Source organism: Terrapene carolina, unplaced genomic scaffold (genome assembly GCF_002925995.2).
Source record: "Terrapene carolina triunguis isolate 2854851 unplaced genomic scaffold, T_m_triunguis-2.0 Scaffold33723, whole genome shotgun sequence".
Lineage (NCBI taxonomy): Eukaryota > Metazoa > Chordata > Testudines > Emydidae > Terrapene > Terrapene triunguis.
Genome location: NW_020698074.1, coordinates 6,471,885 through 6,491,615, shown reverse-complemented (window position 1 = coordinate 6,491,615; position 19,731 = coordinate 6,471,885). Strand labels below are relative to the sequence as shown.

The window sequence follows — 19,731 nt, the reverse complement described above, 5'->3', positions numbered from 1 at the left end:
ATTGGGATTTTCAAACGTGCCTAAGCAGGTTCGATCATATTACCTGGCTGGCAGTGGTTGCCTCTTAAGTCAAGGTCTTGTATGTTGCAGCTGTTGAGAAATGACCCTGTATCACTACTGTTGCTGATTCTGAATTAACATTCAGCTGGGAATTGCCAGTTCTCAGGCACTCGTTGTACCATACTTACATGCGTAGTCCCAGTGAAATTAATGAGGCAGAGTAAGTTAACGCTCAACATGTGCAGGGGCAGAGAGGAGATGCAGCAACATAGAAAACATGTGTGGGGTTAGGCATCCTTCAAATCTGGAGAATAGAGATGTAAAGTCCCAACTAGCTGTTAAGGCATCAAAATTCACCTCCTGCTTAGGGCAAGACTAATGCCACACACAGGCTTAATTTCCCCAGGCTTCTTCTGATGTATATATCTGATGGGAAATCATAGTTGGCACAATACAGGTGTGTGGGAGGGGGATGAAGGTGCAAGGAGCACTTTCCTCTATCCTCTAATGCACCCGTGCAAGTATCAAGCAATATTTGGCTGCAGGGTGCAGGGAAGAACAGGAGATGAAGACCCGATAACAAAAATGCCTCTAGGCAGTAGGCCTTCTCCCTAGCATTCTGTAGGAGGCAGAATTTTGCCTATTGTAGTTTTTGTTTTATTTATTATTTATTTGTGTTGAGGCAGCGTAGAGAGGTCTTTAGTCAGGAATGGGTTTGAGGCCCTTAGTTTGGAAGAAATTTCAAGGCTTTTTTCCTCATTAATCTCATTCACATTCTTATCAAGAAGTTTGCAATATTATCTGTTCCCTCTTTGTTGTACTAAAGTGAATATATAGATCATAAAGACCAGTAAATTGATCATGTCCAAGTGCCTTAAGTACCTGCTATTAACATTTTTACATTCAAAATAGCTTTGGCAAAAGGAAAGAGTGAGTAGCTGAGTTAATTTTTGCCTGGCCTCTAAAACTGACCATGTAAATCCCGTATTTGCCTAGTCAGACTGCATTTTAAGAGGGTTTTTTTTTATTAGTTTAATAGCTTTGAAAATACATAAAATGTAGAGAAAAACCACTCAGATCTTTGTTACACAGACCTCTGGGTCACTGCAGCAGTATTTCTAACACCACATATGTGTAACAAATAACATAACTGATAAACAACTACAACAACACTGCAAATAACCGATAAAAGCAGAGAACTATATTCTTTCCTGGCTTACATCCCCAGCAGCAGCTGAGTATCTGGCCAATGTATGTAAATATTTTCTAAGTGGCAGTGATGTTATTTAGATTTGTATTTTGCTGCAGATATAAAATGGAACCAGTTCAAAAGATCTAGGTGCTAGGAAGATTTTCCAGCATGAATATGAGAGCTCTGGCTTTTGAAGCAGCCTCTTATGAGCCAGTATCCACGGTTTTAAAAGACTTCAAAGTGTTATTGGGAATCAACTAATATGTGTGTTAAAAAAGGTTTAATAGGGGATTAAGGGAGATGCAGACACTGCAGCATAATGTCTTTTTATAGTGAGTTTTTATTGAGATAGGAAAAAAAATCCCTGCAGATTACAGTAGGACTGGCATATTGAAAAGGTAATTTACACTAACATATTTGCTTGTCTGTCATTCACTATGAAGATTGCCAGCTTCAAGAGGAACAATAAGTAGAGACAGGCTTGAGAAATTCAAGTACTAATTATTACATTTATTTTGTTTTTAATGTTCATTAAGAGCAGTGTACTGAGTAGTGCTGGGTTCTGGTTTAAAGGATGAAATTACATATACTGTGAGGTGCATCCATTTTAAATTTTTGAATAAACCTTTTTGCAGCCATTGCATCAGAATTTGAACATGTCTCTTTGTTCTTTAAAATGAAGACAAACTTTCAGTTCTTGAACCCTCTCTGATAAGTATTTGTCTAGCTTTTATAGTAACTAGTTCCTTATGGGAAGAAAGACAACACTATTTGTGACTATTTGTTTATATTAAGGTAGCACTTAGAGACCTCAACTAGAGCTTGAAGTGCGCCAGGTCAAAATGGGTTGCATGCCCAGGAAATACAATTTCTAGGAGACAAACTGCGTTGCTGAGGAGTGTATAGTTTTCATACTAACCTCTCACTGGTTGCTTTCCCCACTTGCCTGCCTCCTAGGGTAGAGCAGCCATTCAGGCCTGCTGCAGGAATCCATCAGCGATCTCTCCCCCACCCCTCAGCAATCCAACACCATTCTCACAGGAGGGAAGACAGATGAAGGAACAGAAAGAGCCCTTGCTCAGAGTGGCTCCATTCCCTTCCCTCCCTGCCCCAGCAACACTTGGCTGGGGAAGGAAGAGGGGGGACCCCACTTCAGCCTGCTCCAGCCTGGGAGCGGGGGTGAAGAACTCCAGGAGCTACAGGACAAGGAGAGGGGAGGCTGGGGGGTGGGGTGCAGAACAGATGTGGGAGTAGAACTGATATGAAGACAGGGGGGGACAGGACTGATTTGGTGGTTAGGGGCAGAATTAATTGCCAGGCAGGGGGGCAGGCAGATGTGAAGGTGATGTGACCCCCACCCACTTTTTTCAGACCACTTTAAGCACTGATGCCACCTGAGATTGGAACCTTCTTGTACCATACAAACACACAGCTAAGCCCTAAGAGATAATAAGCCAAAAAAAAAAATACAGACAAGAAGTAGGAGAAATGGAATATGATTAGCCCCATTTTATAGATGGGGAACTGAAGCACAGAGAGAATAAGCAACTCCAGTGGCAGACCCGGGAAATGAACCCTGAGGCCTAATCCAGTGTTTTACCCAGAGGACCATCCTTCCTCCCACTCTCACGGCTTCTGTAGTTAAGACATTTGGGCTCGTTCTGTCTCTGCCGTTACGTTGTTTTAAGTTATCATTTCACTATTCTTTTCTGCTGCAGGCAGAGGTGGACTTTACTTCAATTTTTGTTTCAAACCTTATTTGAAAAACAGGCAGCAAACCTTCAGTTGCTTAGATGGTCCAAGCAGGAAATGTATCTGGCTTTTTAACCCTCAGACGCTGGTGGGGGATGTAAACAAACTTTGAAAATGCTGATGAGAATAGAGATGTCCGAATCTGCTTTGAATCAATCAGCTCCCTGCATCCCCTTTGTTCCCATTATGTTGGCAACTTGGCTTGGCTTCTTTTCTTTCCTCATGATTAGACTTAGCTGACTGACACAAGTAAAACACCGGCCTGGGAACCCTACAGCCTGATTACCACCCCCCACAAGGGTCAAGCCGCACTCGTTAAGAAAAAGGGAAGAAGAAAACAGAAGACTGAGCTGTTTGCTGGGAGTGAGTCACCAACGCCGAGGGTATTTTCTTCTATTATTAATGTTCATTATTTCTATCTGAAAGTGGAAGGCCCAGCCTGAGATATTACTAGAAGAGTTTGGGTTAGGTAATATTTTTTTCTGGACTTTTTTTCTTTTGTGTTTTGTTTTTGCCACGCTAGCTGTGTCGGGGAGTGTCTTGCTTTATTAATGCTGAGCGGCTCCAGCACTTGCTGTGGTTTTATGATCAGTTAGTCATCTGCTGCTGCTGCTGCGCTTGCTACAAGTGGCTGAAGAGCCCAGAGCCAGAGCAGTACATACAGGCCCCCTTCTGTTCCAAGGCCAGCAGGGAAGGAAAAGGCAGGAAAGAGAAAGGGATAATACAGGTGTGTGTGTGTGGGAGGGGGGGAAATACAGTCCTACTGGTTTTCCCTAAGTGCCTGGTGAGAGGGGGAATGTTGTATGAGTGCTATTGGGGGAGGGGAGACTCTAGTTATGTATGAGGGGGAAGAGACTCCTGAATACTAGTGAGAGGCTGTGCAACTGTCCTTGAATATTGGTGATTGGGGGTTGGAGGAAGAGAGTACCAGTGAAGTGTGTGTGGGGGAGGGTTATGTGTGTGTGAGATTCTCCCTGAGCACCAAAAGAGCAGGTGGGGGTGAAAGAGATGCTCCCTATGTAGCAGGGAGAGTGTGTGAGTTTCTCTCTGTCCCCCAGATTAGGAATGAGAAGCAGGTGTGTGACTCTCTCCCTGAGTATTGGGGTATGTGTGTCCCTGAGTACTCTTCCTGTATTACAGTTCTTTCTTTCTTCCTTTCTCTAGGATGAGGGGGTCCTGGCAGGCGTTCCCCCCTCTATTCTTCTCCCTTCTCCTTCTCATGCTTCCTCTGAAGGACATCTCAACCTCACCTCTATCTGGTAGAGCCCAATCAACTCTGGTCTCTGGTGGGAGTGACAATGGACACACCTGTCTTGGTATGTATTCAGGTTTTGTTTGCTTGCTTTGTTCATCCATTTGTTATTACACTGGTAAACAGAGGCTAGCTGTGCACATAATAAATCATCCTTTATCTGTTTCAACAGCTGCCGCTGCTGCAAAACACCAGTAATCTTAGCCCAAATAATAACTGTTTTAAGATTCTCAAAGCTAAAATGGGGTTTGGAGCTGCTGTTTTATAGAATTTTGGAGCTGCTGTTTGATAGAATTCATACCCTTGGTCTGCAGGAAATATTAGTGATACTGGCTTTCACACTTAGTAGCTAGAGAACTGAAAACAGGATGTGATTGTTTTTGATATTTATTGTGGCTGTTTTGAATGTATGTTACTATGTTTTATTTTATTGTACAGATGAGCTTCCCTTCCCCTCCCACAAGACACCCTCAAAAAACAGAAGTTTCATCTCAGTTGGTTTTGCCTGGCAAAATCTTCTTAAGAAATACATCTAGGTTTGGGACACAGAACTTTGTGAGTGCTTCTTTGGGTTTGACAACATGTTCCCAGTGTTCAGGGTGAAATTCATCTGATGTGAAGGGCCTGTGCAAGGCTTTTTGCATCACTTAAGCATTTGCCTGCTTTGGAGGATGTGTCTGCTCTGGTCTGAAAGACCAGCACAGGGGGAAGCATTGAGAAATGTTAAGGAAGAAGCCTTGAGATACATGGATTCAGTGGTCCTAACTACCTGTACAAGCGGCATGGAGGTTTGCAGCTCCTCTTCCAGCTTGCATGCTGAACTAGTAGCCATGGAGGTTGAGATGTGGTTTAAATGTACACAGCCGGGTCCATGCACTTAACCAAATATGCGATGATTTGGGCTTTATGAGGGTGGAGTGATGTTCACCCCTCTGAGTTTTGACAAACACGCGCACTAGCAAACATGTCGTGGTGATCTCCACAACATGGACTTGGTCAATTTAGTCCCAAGGTGTAGCGAATCTGATAAAGTACTAATGTCAGAGTCAGCTCGGAGCATTTCTGGCATCTGTAGTTAAAGTGCAGTAGGCAGGAGAATCAACCAAGGTAGGGAGTGCAGCTTTTATTTATTTAGTTAGTTTTAATTGACATATATTTACAAAACAAACATCAATTTGCTTTATGACCAAACAGACTTTGTTTGACACCTTTTTGTCCCTCTCTAGATAATTCAGTTTTCACTGAACACTGCATTTTGGACAGATAATCACACGCCAGACTAGTTTGAAAAATTCTGTTCCTCAATCTGCAGAAGGCTTTTTGGGAATAGACTTATGAAAATGAAAACTATCTTCACTATTTCAATGTAGTCCTATGTAAAAGGGGACTTTATGATGCTGTCTTTTAAAATAAAGACACTACAAACAATTTAGGGACTCCCTCCCTTCTTTGTGTTGCACATGTGATATTCTCCTCTATCAGTTTTATAATGATAGATAAACTGCTGCCCATTTTATATATTTAAATTACAACCGTAGGGAAACAGCTGCTCTTCCCTATAGAGGCCCAGATCTAGGGCTCTACATGCAGGACAGGTGAGTTAGGAGCCCCTGAGTTCTGAGTCTGGCTTTGCCACTAACTTGCTGTGTGGCCTTGAAAAGCCAATTAGGACCAGATGTGTATAGCCTTATTAACATTCATGTGTACCTTTTGACAAGAGTAGCCCTTTGCTTTCACTGAGGCAACTTGTCGAGCAAGTTACTACACACACAACTTCTCTGAAAAAGGTATGAGAGTGTGGCCTTTAACTCCTTATGTCTCCGTTTCCCCATCTGCTAAACAAGCAAAATAGTGCCCATTTCACAAGGCTGTGGTGAGAAATAGTTAATCTTTGCTAAACACAGTTTGAATACCAGGTATTATTGTTGGCCATGTCTAACATCACATTCTCTCGCTCTCCTCATTTCTTCTTTTGCATCTCTGTTGAATATTTTTACATTGCTAGTGAATTTTAAAATAAGCTTCTGTTCTCTCCTCAGTTGCCAGCGAGTGCTGTAGGGGATCTGTGCAAATGATCAGTGGAGTCTCTCGTAATGATGTGACTGCGTGTTGCAGTTGCATGGCACTTCTTGCTAATTGCACATTTTATTTTTTTAAAAACTTCAGACTGCACAGCCCCCTTTGCAGCTCCACTTTGACTGCCCTTTGGAATGAGGCTATTAGTCAGAGAGAGAACAATATGTTTGGGCAGCAGCTCATTTAATCTTCTCTAGCTGACTGATATTGTGTGGGTCAGCAGCCACACTGGCCAATTTCAGCTTTACCAGGGCCAATGTAATTCTCCTTCATTCTTCTCATCAACTTCCCTGGACCACCTCTCACATTCATCTGTGAGAACCTAACTTCGGGGGTGCGGGGGCATGCAGTAGGCACCATATTAAAACAATGTATATTTTTAATAATAATAATAACAACTTCAGAAAAGCAGAGGGAAAAACTAACCCATAATTCCAAGCTCTCCTGTGTTATAAAGTGTTAATTTGCAGCCCTGATAGTTTGTGTGATATCCAACTTTTAAAACTGTCTAGCTGTGCTTTTTATGGCATGAATGCAGGACTGAATAATTTACTGTAGCGTATGCAGTGTAATTGTAGCCGTGTCGGTCCCAGGATATTAAAGAGATTTCCTCACCCACCCTGTCTCTTACTGTTGGGTAATAAATTCCAAATCTCAGATCAATGTTGTTTGCAGTTCCTGATAATTTAATACAGTGGCACATACCAAACACAGTGAGAGGCTTTTAATAATAATGCTGAAACAAAATGGCTGTTTAGATATTGTCTAGGGAAGCAGTGTGCTATAAAACATAATATATAGACCAATGAGTGCTGTAAAATGCCATACTTTGGCATCACTGTAAAACCACAATTCATTTTACGCTGACAGCCCAGGCTAGATACTGATCTCATCTCACGTGAACCAGTGTAAATGCAGAGTGAAGCCATTCACTTAATTGAAGTTACTCTTGATTTACACAGATGAAAGTGAGCAGGATTTGGCCCATACTCAGTAGTAAATGTCAAGTGTTTGCTATATTATTTTTTTCCTTTTGATTGAGATATGTATATGTGAATCCCAGGCATATATAGCTCTGTGGTAGTATACTATACCAACAGTTAAATAGATATTTTCATTCTAAGCCTGTGTTTTCAGAGAAGTTTCAAGAAATATAAGGTAACATCTTCAAAAGCACCTAAGTCCCATTTTAAAAAGTGACTTAGGTACTTAAGAATCTCATTGAAAGACAGTGGCCATAAAGCATACATATAACAATGAGTGCTGTAAAGAATGTATGTAGCATACTTACACACATTTTGGTGCTTTTGAATATTTTACCCATCACCCTTTGGGTTGAAATTCCTTGTACTTGTTCTTAGCCCAAAGGTAAGCTTTTTTCCCCCTTGCACCTTTAATAACATTCTTTTTTGGCACGTTTGAATGATATGATGATGAAAAGTTGTTTATGATTCCCATAATAGCTGTAACTCAGCCACCAAATGCTTATATATATCTTTTCTCCTTATAGAGTCATCAAAAGTATTGCATGCACTCAATGAACACCTTTCAGTGGTTTGGGGAGTCCTACATTTTAATCTCTTTACTTTTGTGCATATAAAATGTAAAGATTGTAAGCTCTTTGGGGAAAGGACCATCTTTTTGGTATATGTTTGTATATATACAGTACCTAGCACAACTGGGGCTTCTAGGTGTTACTTCATTAATAACTACTGTGGTCGGGTTTTTTTGCATTAGACTGAGGACAAACTGGAAGTAGAGATGTGATTAAACCATTCTGACCCCGGTTCAGACTTCAGTGGGATTTAAGCACATGTTAAAGTTAAGCATGCGCTTAAGCACCTTTCTGAAGAGGGAAGCTTTCCTGAATTGGGGTGTCAGAGAAAAGAGGAATAGAGAACATCACTTCTTAGACTACACACACAGACACACACAAACATTTTTATGTTAAACAATATAAAAGAGGCAAATCCATTGGAAATTCTTGTGTTATATATTTTGCTAAATGATTATCTTTCAGATATACCTTATGTAGCACCAGGCATCTATGTGGATAGGTACCACTGACCTCTACTGGGTGGAGTCAGAACTTTCCACATCTATACCATGGTCCCTGTATGGTATCTAGAGGAGAGAATAATAAAGAGACCTTTGTTTTTTGAGTAGTAGGATCAGAGTTCTGTCCCTGCTATTGCATGATGCTCAGAGTGACTGTGGTAAACAAGAAAAGTGACACGTGATGTTCCTAGGTTTTTGTGCCACGCCATCTACTGAGATGCAATACACTTAAAATATCATATATTGATATTAATATTTAAATATGTGGTAATGCACTACATTACATTATGCAGCATAGCTCAAATATAATGCAAATTGACAAATTTGGTAATAGTCTAAATAAAATTTGTGTATTGCCACATATGTATTTAACATGCAAAATATGTTGCATAACAACAAATTTAGGGGAAAATTTATAGTCTATGCCAACATTTTTAAAAGTGGGTACCTAAAATTACAGTCACATCAGTGTCTCTATCCAATGTGTTTACATATTATGCATATAATATGGAAAACTAAAATCTGAATTTTAACCATTAGATCACATTTCCTCTCTCTTTTTTTTGGCTTCAGGGATGATTTTAGCCCAATATGTTGAAGCAAGTCAAAATACAACAAATTCTCTGCAGAAGTACAGTTCCAGAAATGTCTCAGAGCCCTCTCTGGCTATACACTCTATGCTGCATTAATCATCCCTAAGGACTCCAACTGAGATAGCCAAGACATTTTTTTATTAACTCTGTTTCCTGATTTTCCTCCATATCCTAAGGCTCGCTTTGTAATAGAGTTTTCTGAAACTTGGACAAGTATTGTATTAACTGTGAAATACAATAGATTAAGGGATATTGACTTAGAACAATGTTGTGCCTGTTGAAACCATATATTATCAGCCCCAGCTCTTAGCTAATTTACCAATCTATTCAGTTGAAGCAGATAAAAATACCAGTAAACATATGAGAGGTCAAGACAACCAGACTCCTCGTCCAAATGCAGATGTAGGGGAAGGCAAGGTGGTAGGGGCCAGACAACTGCATGAAATGGGAGAAGTGCTCAGTGTGCTTCAGAAAATCCTCATTCTTGATATCAATAGGAAACATTTAAGATATATACAACATTTGGGAATGGATATTCATTTTTATAAGGGTCATTCTTTCACAGACAGAAATCAGGAGGTTTCGCTGTATATTTAGACCTGTCTTTATTTTCCATTGAACTTGAACTCATTTTATGGAGGATGTTCTTTAATAACTAGGATCAGATGCTGTCTTATGTTGCGAGCAGCAAAAACAATCCTTACCCAAAGTGGAAAGCAGGAATAATGGACTGCTACAGGCTCGTGCCCACAGGAGATTGGGGATGCTGTTCCACAGGAGCTCTGCAGGGCTAGGCTTAGGATCTTTGGAAGTGGGGTGGAGAAAGCAAGAAATGGAGCCAGCAATTGGTTCTTCTCTGCAGAGTGCTTTGCTCCTGATCCCATCTATTACTGAGCAAAAGAGAAGAAATACCCCCCGCAGCTGATTCTGAGCAACTGTGAGGGGAGTCAGCCAATGTTAGCTTGGCTCCTGAAAATTCAGTGCACCTGGATAGGAAATGGTACCTCCACACCTCAGCAGTTCAGCTTTTACAATGTTAATATGGGGTGATCAGAGTTTCCTGACTTCCTTCTGCAATAGCGAATGTCTTATTTAAACACACAATGGAAAGATACAACTTACTAACAAAACTGCTTTATTCCAGCTGCCTGTGCAGCAGAAACTCTCACATACAGTAAGTCTTCCTATTTGGATGTGCTCAGTAGAGTGGGAAGACAATATGTAAACGAAGTAATGAAATCCATGCAAGTAGACACATGCAGTGCAAACAGCAGTAGTACACACCATTACACCTTGCACTGCTTCTAGAGGAGGGAGGACTAGGAATGATTACTCATGTTCAAGTGGAAAGGGGAAGGGTGAGATTTCTCTGTTTGAGTGGAGTTCATCCCATTCTCCAGACACTGCTCTGTAGTCCAAGTTTCAAAAAGATACCGCTGAAGACCAAATATTGTGCCTTTCCACCAAATGGTATTCATTATTTAGGTACTGTTCTGCACAGACTGCCACCCCTCCTCACAACTCAGCACTGCTTTACAGAGTGCCTCCTTGTGCGTCCCAGTAGCACAAGGGGCAGAGAATAATTTGCAACACCCCTTTAGGGGGTACAACATTCTCTCCACTGCACAACTGGCTGCTCCATGGGGCTGGGAAGGCAGAGCCATAGCTTCTTCCACACCCCGCTGCCTTTTCAGCGAGTTGCTCCCAGCGGAAACAAATTAGTCACAGCCCTGACGCTCCTCTGAGCACAGGGACTGCCATTCTGGGAAGCCCCTCCCAAGTTCAGTGACTTGTGCTAGCTCAGCTCGGGTGAGCTGCGTAACAGGGGAAGCATCGTTAGCTGCCTAAAAGGGGAAGATCGTTGTTTCCTCACCACTGTGTGTGTTTGTGAAAGGGCTAGCCACACTCTCGCCCTCAGAGTTTGCACAATTGTGGAAGCAATCTGCCTGGAAAGCCCCTCAGCCTTTCTCTCATTGCATGTCTGAACTGCACTTTTCAGAGGGGCAGTTTGCCTAACTAGGAGTTCAGTAAGGTGGAGGGCTGAGGAAAAACTCCATTGTCTAGAACCCTAGATCAAAGTAAAGGATGGCAAGCTATTCTCATTCAGTAACATGAAGGTCTGTGGGTTCATGTAGAGTGCCAGAGAATCCATTTAATAAAGTCTTGGCTTTACACAAACTTATCTGCAATCAGAAACCTGAAAACTAAAGAGGCAACTCTGTGTGCCTTGACACTTTCACAGCAGCCATAGATATAATTCTAATGATAGTTTCTTTTGTATGTTGCTGCAGAAGTGGATTAAGTTAAACTGTCTGCTCAGATTGCTAGAGGCTGCATGGCCAAGAAATGAATCTCTCTTGCTCTGGTTTTATTATAAGGGTATGATTTTTTCTAGTCTATTGGTAATGTCATTTTATTATTATACACTATTTTCAAATACATGGGGAGAAGTGCTCCTTGCCATGTGAATTTTCAGATTACTGCTGCTGAGTAAAATGGTTATGGTTTCCTCTTATCTCCTCATAAATTAATAGCAAATGGGACAAACTATTTCTAAAAGAGACAGGTATTTTATTAATACCAGAGTCTAGTTTCTAATGGCTAGTAGGCATTATAATACCAACGTATTTCTCCTAGAGAAAACATTCTTCAGCCTGTCAAGGCGTTGAAACCTATTATCTAGTACCATGGAACAGTCAATTTCTCAAATCTTGTTTATAAAGAAAATCCCACACAACTACAAAATAAATGCAAGTTTTCAACTTCAATTGAGGAACCAATTTAACTTGCTTCAGATGTGCCTCACACAATATGAAAAATAAATCAAATATCAATTCGCTGAATTAAAAAAAGCTATAAACAGATATTTCTAGATCTGAAACTGGGTAACTTGCTTTTCCACTGAGCCCACGATATTATATACTCTCTGAAAATATTCTCTGACATCAGCAGAAGTGATTAAAGCGGTGAGATTTCACCAGGTCTTCAAAGGCAGTTGACTTTTCTTTTTTTTCTCTTATTTCCTTTTTATCTACCTAATGATTTTCCATTTTTAGCCAACAGAGTACAGACCATAAAAGTCTTATGAAGATTTGCTAATATTTCTGTGTGAGGAGCTGATGATTTGTCTACTTATTGTAAAGTTTTTTTAAAAAAAGGCTGTAGCAAAAGTGAACTCTGCTGATGTTATTAGTATATGCCTGGTGAAAAATTGATTGTATAAATGGTGTATGATTATGATACGATCAGTGTGCACTAAGGCACAGTCCCTGCCTTGAGTATCTTATAATTTAAATTATCTTATAATTTAAAGAAAGAATTCCACCCTAAACTTCCCAAAAATCCACCTAGGGAATACACCTCTACCTCGATATAACGCTGTCCTTGGGAGCCAAAAAATGTTACCGCATTATAGGTGAAACCGCGTTATATCGAACTTGCTTTGATCTGCCGGCGTGCGCAGCCCCGCCCCCCCGGAGCACTGCTTTACCATGTTATATCAGAATTCGTGTTATATCGGGTCGCGTTATATCAGGGTAGAGGTGTATTTATAACTTCACCATGTGTCATTCTCTTCTAGGGCATTGGGAAGGAAAGGATGAATTGTTATGTTGATTTGTTTCCTATCAGTCTTAGTTTTACACTGAAATAAAATCTGTCTGTAATACATCGGAATGCAATCTGAACATGCATCCATCTAACAATGTAATTAACATTCTTGCATCCATCTTATTGACATGCTGCTGCATCTGAAATATGAAGTGAATATAATACTTAGTTCAGTTTTTGGATACTATAATACAACTACGAAGACCAGAAAAGAAGTGACATGACACAGGATGTACATCCTCCCCTTTCTGCTTGACCGCAAACATGCTGTGATTACAACATATAATCGCATCATCAATGAGAGTATGGTATCACACTGACTGGTTACATTAAATGACAGCTATATGGATCCCTAACCACAACAGCAAATAGTTCCTTCCCGCCTGGTAGAGTGCAAGAAGATGCTTGAGGTAGGAAGACTTCCACAAGGACTGACAGGATCGTAACCATGGCTATGGCTGAGACGTCATCCCCGCTATAAATGGCCACAGTACAGTGCTTTGAAAGAAAAGCAGATGTGCGCTTGATTGCTTTGTTAATTGAGAAGTGGATGAATATATCATGAACAGGAGATCCAGAGGGAATGCTATCAGGGGCTTAGGTGGCGAAAGAGCAGAGAAAATGCTGAGTTCTCTGTTATATAACAAAGACAAATGGAACATTATTTTTTCTGCCCTGCAGTCTTTGTCACCTTCAGCTGCTCAAAGTGACAGGTTGCTCAGCTTGAGGAAGTAGATGTTCAAAATCTAAATGAAAATCTCTGCAAATTTTACTTACATTATTGGTAGTGGGGGGAGAATATGTCTTTTCTCTGTGAATGTGACCATGCTTGGAATTTGCCAATAGATCCTCTCGCTCCCTTGTTTGAACCAGGGCTTTGGAGCGGAGCCCGGAGCTGGAGCGCGGAGCAGCTCCGGAGCAGTGGAGCTGCAGGTTTTTGCCTGGAGCTGGAACGGAGCCAGAGCATAGCTCCAAAGCCCTGAAACCACTCCATCAGGTTCTCCTTGCCAGGGCATCAGTTTGAACATTTTGCCCTGGATAACAGGCTGTGCTCAGTTCTGCCTGATTCTACAGATTTTTGTCTCCTATCACATTCTCCCCTCATGCCTTTTGCTCTGCCAACAGTGTTGACCTCGATGCCCCTAGAGTTTTCTTCTCCTGCTCCCATCTTTGCACTTTTTCCAGGCTGCCATGAATGCAATGCATGACGTTCCGAACCCACTTCTCCCAGCCAGTGTCCCGTATTCATTCAAATCTTCCCTGAAGAGTCACTTCTTCAGTGAGGCCCACACACAACAAAAATGAAAAATAATAACTACTACTATTTAGAAATGTCAAAGCCAACTCCTGCCTCTCGTTTGGCTAGTGCGTCTCATCTTTTTACTCCTGTCTTCGAGACTGTAAACGCTTTAGACCAAGGGCTGTGAAAGGAAGGGTAGTCTTGTGGTTAAAGCACTGGACTGGTACTCAAGAGACAAGTTTACTTCTTAGCACTGGCACGTATTTCCTACGTAAGCTTGAGCAAGTCATTTAATCTCTGTAAAATAGAGGCAGTGATAGGGGTTGGGAAGGTAAATTTGCTAATATTTCTAAGGTGCTCAGACATTACAGTGGTGGGGGCCCTAGGTATATAGAATAGAAGTCCCTCCTGGATATGTTCCTAGCAGGGTTTCCATGGTGGGTATAGGGATGTATGGTATGTCTGCTCTGATTGATGTTGGGTCTCTGATTTTGTTGCTAAGGTCTTTATTATTTGGGATATTTTCTTCATTATGAATTGATTTTTTTGGTTAAGTGCTAGTTTCTTGAAATGTGCTGCTGTCTTTCTTCCTTGGTGTCTGTTTCAATTTATTCTCTGTTTTATGTAAGTATCCATTTTCATAATTAGCATGCCTTCTAAATTATATCTGTTAAGAAGTCCTGTTGAGGGTTTTGTTTAATGAGGTTAAGTATAGTGAAGCAGGGTTTTTTTTATGTCTACCATGAGATGGTGAGCTCCCTGCTATTCCCATTCGTGTCCTTGAATTACTTCCTATAAAATATAAGGTTTGCTTTTTTCTATATAGAATTATATTACCTTGTAATAAAAACTCTCAATAAAGAGATTGGGCTTAATAATTTCCAGTGGTGGTATATTTTCTCCACCACTTTCCAACTCATAACCTGGTCCATGAAGAATATCGCAGCCTTATGTGGGAAAATAACACCTTGTTTGGTTTATTAGCAGGGTCATCAATAGAGAATTTAACTGCCCCTTACTAGATATAGGCCTGACCAAAACCCTGAATGTTAATAGCTCTGAGCTTTTGGAAAGCTTGGATCTGTATCAGTATTTGAATTTTGCATCTCTATTTTGTGTCAAAGCAAAACCTGAGATCTGAATCCCCTCAGTAGTCCCTGGTAGGAGAAAAGAGACAGGACTTGGCTGTATTGAATACAAGGGGAATTCTTTATTTGGGCTGCTGGAAACAAATAGATCTTAGAGTTCTCTCTAGCTCCTAGAATAAACACAGCCTGTGCTACTGATTGTCACTACACAGGCACACTCTCCAAGTCTGTCTACACTGCAACCGGGGATGTAATTTGCAGCTCATGTAGACATACCCATGTGAGCTTTAATCTAACGAGCTAGCTGGTGGAAAAATAGCAGTGAGGACATGATGGCATCAGCAAAGGCTGTACAAACCCACCTCCCTTGCTGGGTACATATTTGCTTGTCCAGCCAGTGCCAGTATGTCCTCACTGCTATTTCTAGTGAGCTAATTAGATTAAAGCTAGCAAGGGTACAGCTACATGAGCTGCAGATCACAGCCCCAGCTTCAGTGGAGTCATAGCCTAAGCCTGGCTTGAACTTCGCAGTCAAGGAAGGGTCTGCTGATTATAAGATTATAAGAATTATAAGAATAGCCAAACTGGGTCAGACCAAAGGTCTATTTAGCCCAGTATCCTGGGTTCCAACAGTGGCCAATTCCAGGTGCTTCAGAGGGAATGAACAGAACGGGGAATCATCAAGTGATCCATCCCCTGTCACCCATTCACAGCTTCTGGCAAACCAAGGCTAGAGATACCATCCCTGCTTATCTTGGCTAATAGCCATTGATGGACCTTTCCTCCATGAACTTATCTAGTTCTTTTTTGAACCCTGTTATAGTCTTGGTCTTCTCAACATCCTCTGGCAAAGAGTTCCACAGGTTGACTGTGTGTTGTGTGAAGAAATACTTCCTTTTATTTGTTTTAAACCTGCTGCCTATTAAGACTTTGCATCATCTAACATGGCTCCTTTATAAAATTGCAGATCTCTCACCCCATAGCCTCACTGAAGGGAGATCCGGTGACAGGTACCCCAGTTTTATATGGAGCTATGTTTGACTTTTGAGCAACAGCTCTGTGCAGGGGCCAATGTGGAGCCACCCCACGAGGAGCACCAGAGACACCTCGACCTCTCAAAGGCACAGCTCTCCAGTGCTGCCCCTTGCACACAAGGAGAATGAAATGTGCTCTGTTGGGATTAAATAGAACCTCTTCCCTCATTCTCTGCCATTTCCCCTAGTGCACCAGCCTTGCTCTGCTGTCTGGTTCAGTGGAGGCAAGGCTGTGTTCCCGCTTGCTCAGGGCTGGAGCAGCAACGAGCAATCCCTGTGCTTACCAGAGCTCAGAAAGTGACCCATGTATAACCACATAAAGGGAGCGTGGTGAATTTAGGAAATATTTCGGCCTTAGCAAATGTTTATTTTGCTGTCTCGGGGCCTGCTCTTGCAAGTCCTCTGTGTGCGGAACCTCCATTGACTCCCATGGAGATCCTGTGCAGGACTATGCCATGTTGTCACTGGAGTGTTTTGTTTGATGTGTTATATTTGCGGTTGGTGATTTCTAATCTACAGTCATGCAGGAGTTTTTTGTCCTTCAGCTTTTGCCTACTTCTGTCCTGGTGCATGCTGTGAAGATGTAACAGTTACGTGAATCAACCATGGGCATGTGATTGCCAGCTATGTGCAAAGTGCCAAGATGCTGATTACAATACTGTCTGTTGGAATAGTATTGGATCTCTAGAAGATTTTTTTTCCTTCCTCAGTTTGTTTCTTAGGTGCAGGTGGGTTCACACTAGGGACAAGTATCAAACCTAGAAAATTGTTTGTTTGTACGGTGTTTCTCACCAGTGTGGCTACAGCTAGTTAAAAATTTCTAACAAAATATTTTTCTATTGGAAAATACCATTTTGTAGAAATCTTAACTTTCTGCTGGAACATGTAGATTTTGGCAAAATTTAAAAAAAATTGATATAAAAGCATTTCTACATTATCAGAATGAAACATTTTGATATTTTATTTCAGCGTGTTTTTTTATAAATTTATTTTATATGCTGTTATGATATAACATACAAAAATCAAAGTTTGGATCAAAACATCTTGATTTTATTGGAATGAATTTTGTTTTCAGAAAGTTTTTGTTCCAGGAAATTTATGGTTTTCTTCTAATTCAGAATTAAAACAAATTTTGAAATGTCAGATTTGATGGGAGTCTTGACCAGATCTAAATATGGCTATATAAAATGTAGGATGTTTTGTGCATTCATCTACCAATTGCATCCAACCTCTGGCTTGATAAGTAGCACTGTTTTAATAAAAGTTAGAAATATAGTGGGTTTTTTCCCCCAGAAATATTATCAGCCATGTAACATCTCAAAAAACAAAACGCCCACTGGTTCATGTCCACTTGGCTTTATAGACACTCTATTTAATCCTGTCATATGTATGAGATAGTGAGCTCTTTGTTTTGCTTGTTTGCAGGATGTGTGCTTGTGGTATCAGTAATTGAACAGCTTGCAATGTTTCACAACTGTACAGCAAAAGAAGCAATAGAGAGACTCTGCAACTATCTACCTGGTAAATATCAAATACACCATATGTTATGCTGGTACCACTGTATTTCACTGTTAATTAAAAATTCACTTGAATCTGAAAATGTTTTACTCACTATTGTAACACCATCTACGAATAGTGTATGTGAAAGATATCAAGGGTGAAACTGTGGCTCATTAAAGTCAGTGACAACTCCCACTGACTTTAGTGGAGCCAGAATTTCACCCCAAAGATACTTGCATATAATACCCCCAGTTTGTTTACTTTGTATATTTGTCAGCACTTTAAGAATAGCCAGTTTCACTGTATATTCAGTCAGTTTCCCCTTACATTTGTGCGAGTCTTTACATAGCAACTGGGAAGATGAAAACATTTTCAGAAATAGGAAACTGTTGTTGTAAAGTCACAAAAACTGGCAGAGGGACTGAAGGGCCAGGTGTAAGACATTCAATTACTTTAAAGTAACTTTTTAAAATTGACTAGATGTATGCCATGGTGCTGGTAGGGAACAGTACCTCACTCCCCCATCCAAAACGTAACCCAGGAGCTGCACTGGTGCAACAGTAACACAATCCGCAGCATGCTGATGGCGTATCTAGCCCTGCAAATCTGCTGCCTTGCATGGGCGGCCAAGGCCTAAACAAGGTCAGGCAGGTGCTGTGCTGCCGAGGAGAGAAGGGGGAGAGGTGCTGTTCACAAAAGGCAGGCAGGAGAGCTACCCCTCAAGGGTCATGGCAGATTCTCCATCACTGACCATTTTAAAATCAAGATTGGATGTGTTTCTAAAAGATCTGTTCTAAGAATTATTTTGGGGAAGTTCTCTGGCCTGTATTATACCGAAGGGCAGATCAGATGATCACAATGGTCCCCTCTGGCCTTGGAATCGATGAATCTAAAGTTGATGCTGTCTCTAACTTCATGAATTTAAAAAGACAGTTTAGGATTTTTCATTAAAGAGTTTTTTATACGGTATCTTATTAATTCCATCTCTGAAAAACTAATGTCTTGCTCTTTAGTCCCTAATTTCATGGAGGATGCATGTAGAATAATAATTCTATCCTTTCTGAGGTGTGGAGAAGGGTTTGCTAGAGGTCATTCACTGAGTCAAATGATGGTCAGTCAGTTCCTGTTCCATGAGACATATTTTCATTTTTTACATCATAGGCAGATAACGATAGAGCTTCAATTATAAACCCTAATACTGCTGTTAAACTATGGTTTTCTTCTTAAAAAAAAAGGCTCTGTAAAAATGACACACTATGGTTCAGTGTTTATTTTCACACAGTGAATCTATTTCAAATTTGTTCAGTGTACAAGTGATGAAATTTATTTTTAACTGCCAGACTTGTAAACTTGCCCTCCACTCTGAAGGTCAAGTTGCATTCTTTCTGGTCTATACATCATTGCAAGGGTAAAAATTCTACAGGCAAAATTCTGCCCTCCTCTGTATGTATATAACCCCATCATCCCTTCAAGTTACATCTGTGCAACCTCATTATCTTCAGTGAGACACATGGAAGCTATTGCTATTCCTTGAGGGAAAAGTTTGACCTGGAACTAGAAATTAGTTAACAATTCTGTGGATGATGCATGAGCCAGAATGCAATCCAGCCCTCTCTCTTCTAGATGTATAGGCTCTGCAGAGCTAACAAGAGTAAAAAGTAGTAACAACTTCCTTTTATCACTCAAGTCAATAGATATTATTTTGAATGCACACAGGGAGCAGAGCTGTTGAGGAAAAAGGTACCATTTACGCTGAAGGAGCAATTCTATTATTATATATATGCCTGAAGAGCCTCATGTGAATAACAAAAACAAAACCAGTGTACAACAATTAGGTTTTTAGAGGAACTAAAGGGAACTTGTGGTTTCTGTTGGCCTAATCTAACTTCCTTTAAGGTCAATATTCTTCACCCTCTTAAAATAAGCATTTTTTACTTGAACCTCTTTCCCCTAGCAAGGCTTGTTTCGATAAAAAAGACTTCTGTGTATTCTTCTCTTTGTATCTGTGTGCATACAGCACAGCAGGAGATGTGTGTAAGTACAAATACTGACTGACTCTGCGGACATAAATATAAAATATTGGTCAGAGGTTGTGGTATATTGCCTGAAGCCAAATGCTGAATGTAATATGTACAATCCAAGAAGACTATATTTACCCTAGGGCAGTTTTATGTTATTGCTATTCCCCCTGGAGCCAGCCATTATTTGTTTTGTTATGCCACTGGATATTTATATGCTGAGATTCTTATGCTCATAAGGAATTTTGTGCATAGAAATGGCTCTAGCTAGCCAGCTCCCCAATGTCTACTTTCTAGAGTTGATGGCAAGCCAAACCAA

At 40.8% G+C, this 19,731-nt stretch overlaps 1 protein-coding gene across 1 annotated transcript in view; it reads left to right on the top strand.

Annotated features, from left to right (window-relative positions):
• Positions 1-4,109: 4,109 nt before the first annotated feature.
• The window catches only part of LOC112119108 (acyloxyacyl hydrolase-like), a 111,812-nt gene continuing 96,190 nt past the window's right edge, over positions 4,110-19,731 (top strand). Inside the window, exons 1-2 of the mRNA XM_026663545.1 lie at positions 4,110-4,260; positions 17,320-17,415. Coding sequence (XP_026519330.1) covers positions 4,110-4,260; positions 17,320-17,415 — 247 coding nt within the window. The remainder of the gene's footprint in view (positions 4,261-17,319; positions 17,416-19,731) is intronic.